Source organism: Pteropus vampyrus, unplaced genomic scaffold, assembly GCF_000151845.1.
Source record: "Pteropus vampyrus isolate Shadow unplaced genomic scaffold, Pvam_2.0 Scaffold317, whole genome shotgun sequence".
Taxonomy (NCBI): Eukaryota; Metazoa; Chordata; class Mammalia; order Chiroptera; family Pteropodidae; genus Pteropus; species Pteropus vampyrus.
In genome coordinates this window covers 864,434-865,088 of record NW_011889098.1, presented here as the reverse complement: position 1 = coordinate 865,088, position 655 = coordinate 864,434, and the positions used below count along the sequence as shown (strand labels likewise).

At 57.1% G+C, this 655-nt stretch overlaps 1 protein-coding gene across 1 annotated transcript in view; it reads right to left on the bottom strand.

Moving 5' to 3' along the window:
- Positions 1–183, bottom strand: part of LOC105303795 (beta-defensin 106-like) — a 2,339-nt gene extending 2,156 nt beyond the window's left edge. The window contains exon 1 of the mRNA XM_011377601.1: positions 135–183. Coding sequence (XP_011375903.1) covers positions 135–183 — 49 coding nt within the window. The remainder of the gene's footprint in view (positions 1–134) is intronic.
- Between the last annotated feature and the right edge of the window lie 472 nt (positions 184–655).

The window sequence follows — 655 nt, the reverse complement described above, 5'->3', positions numbered from 1 at the left end:
GAGTGGCCCCCTGTGGGGCCACCGAGCCGGGGGGCCTTTGAGTTCTACAGGTGATGATGCCCAGGCCCTCCCTGAGGCACACCCTCTCTGGGCCACCGCCACTGGTACCCTTCCTGTACAGGTGCTCATTTTACCTGGGGCCAGAAAGAGGAGAACAGCAAAGAGAAAGAGGACCGTCCTCATGATTTGCAGGGTCTCGAGGGATCAGCCCGGCGTCCATGAGAAAGAGCAGCGCACGCCCATATTTATACCTTTGTCCAGACCACATCCCATCGTGACCAGTGAAGCGCGCCAGGAAAATCTCTGTGCTCTGCCGGGTAGAGCCCACGTACCTCAGTGGGTGTCAGTCGGCACCTCAGCATCTTTTTGATTCTGGAAAGTTCCAAAGAACAAAAACGGGGTCGTAGGGGGTGGTAGAGTAGGTGGACACCGATGACCAGGTGTAGACATGTGAGTCGGCAAGAAGAAAAGGTTTGGAACCTGGCCGTCTGATTTCTACGTTCCGTGACAGCTTTGGTTCAGTCACGTGAAAAGCGAGACTGAACCGTGACATCACGGTGCTCCAGTGAAGAAGCAGCCGGCTGCGGCCAGATGGAGCCCGAACCCCAGCCCCGGCGTCTGTGAGTCACGCGCACTTGGCAAATGGCTTGACTGA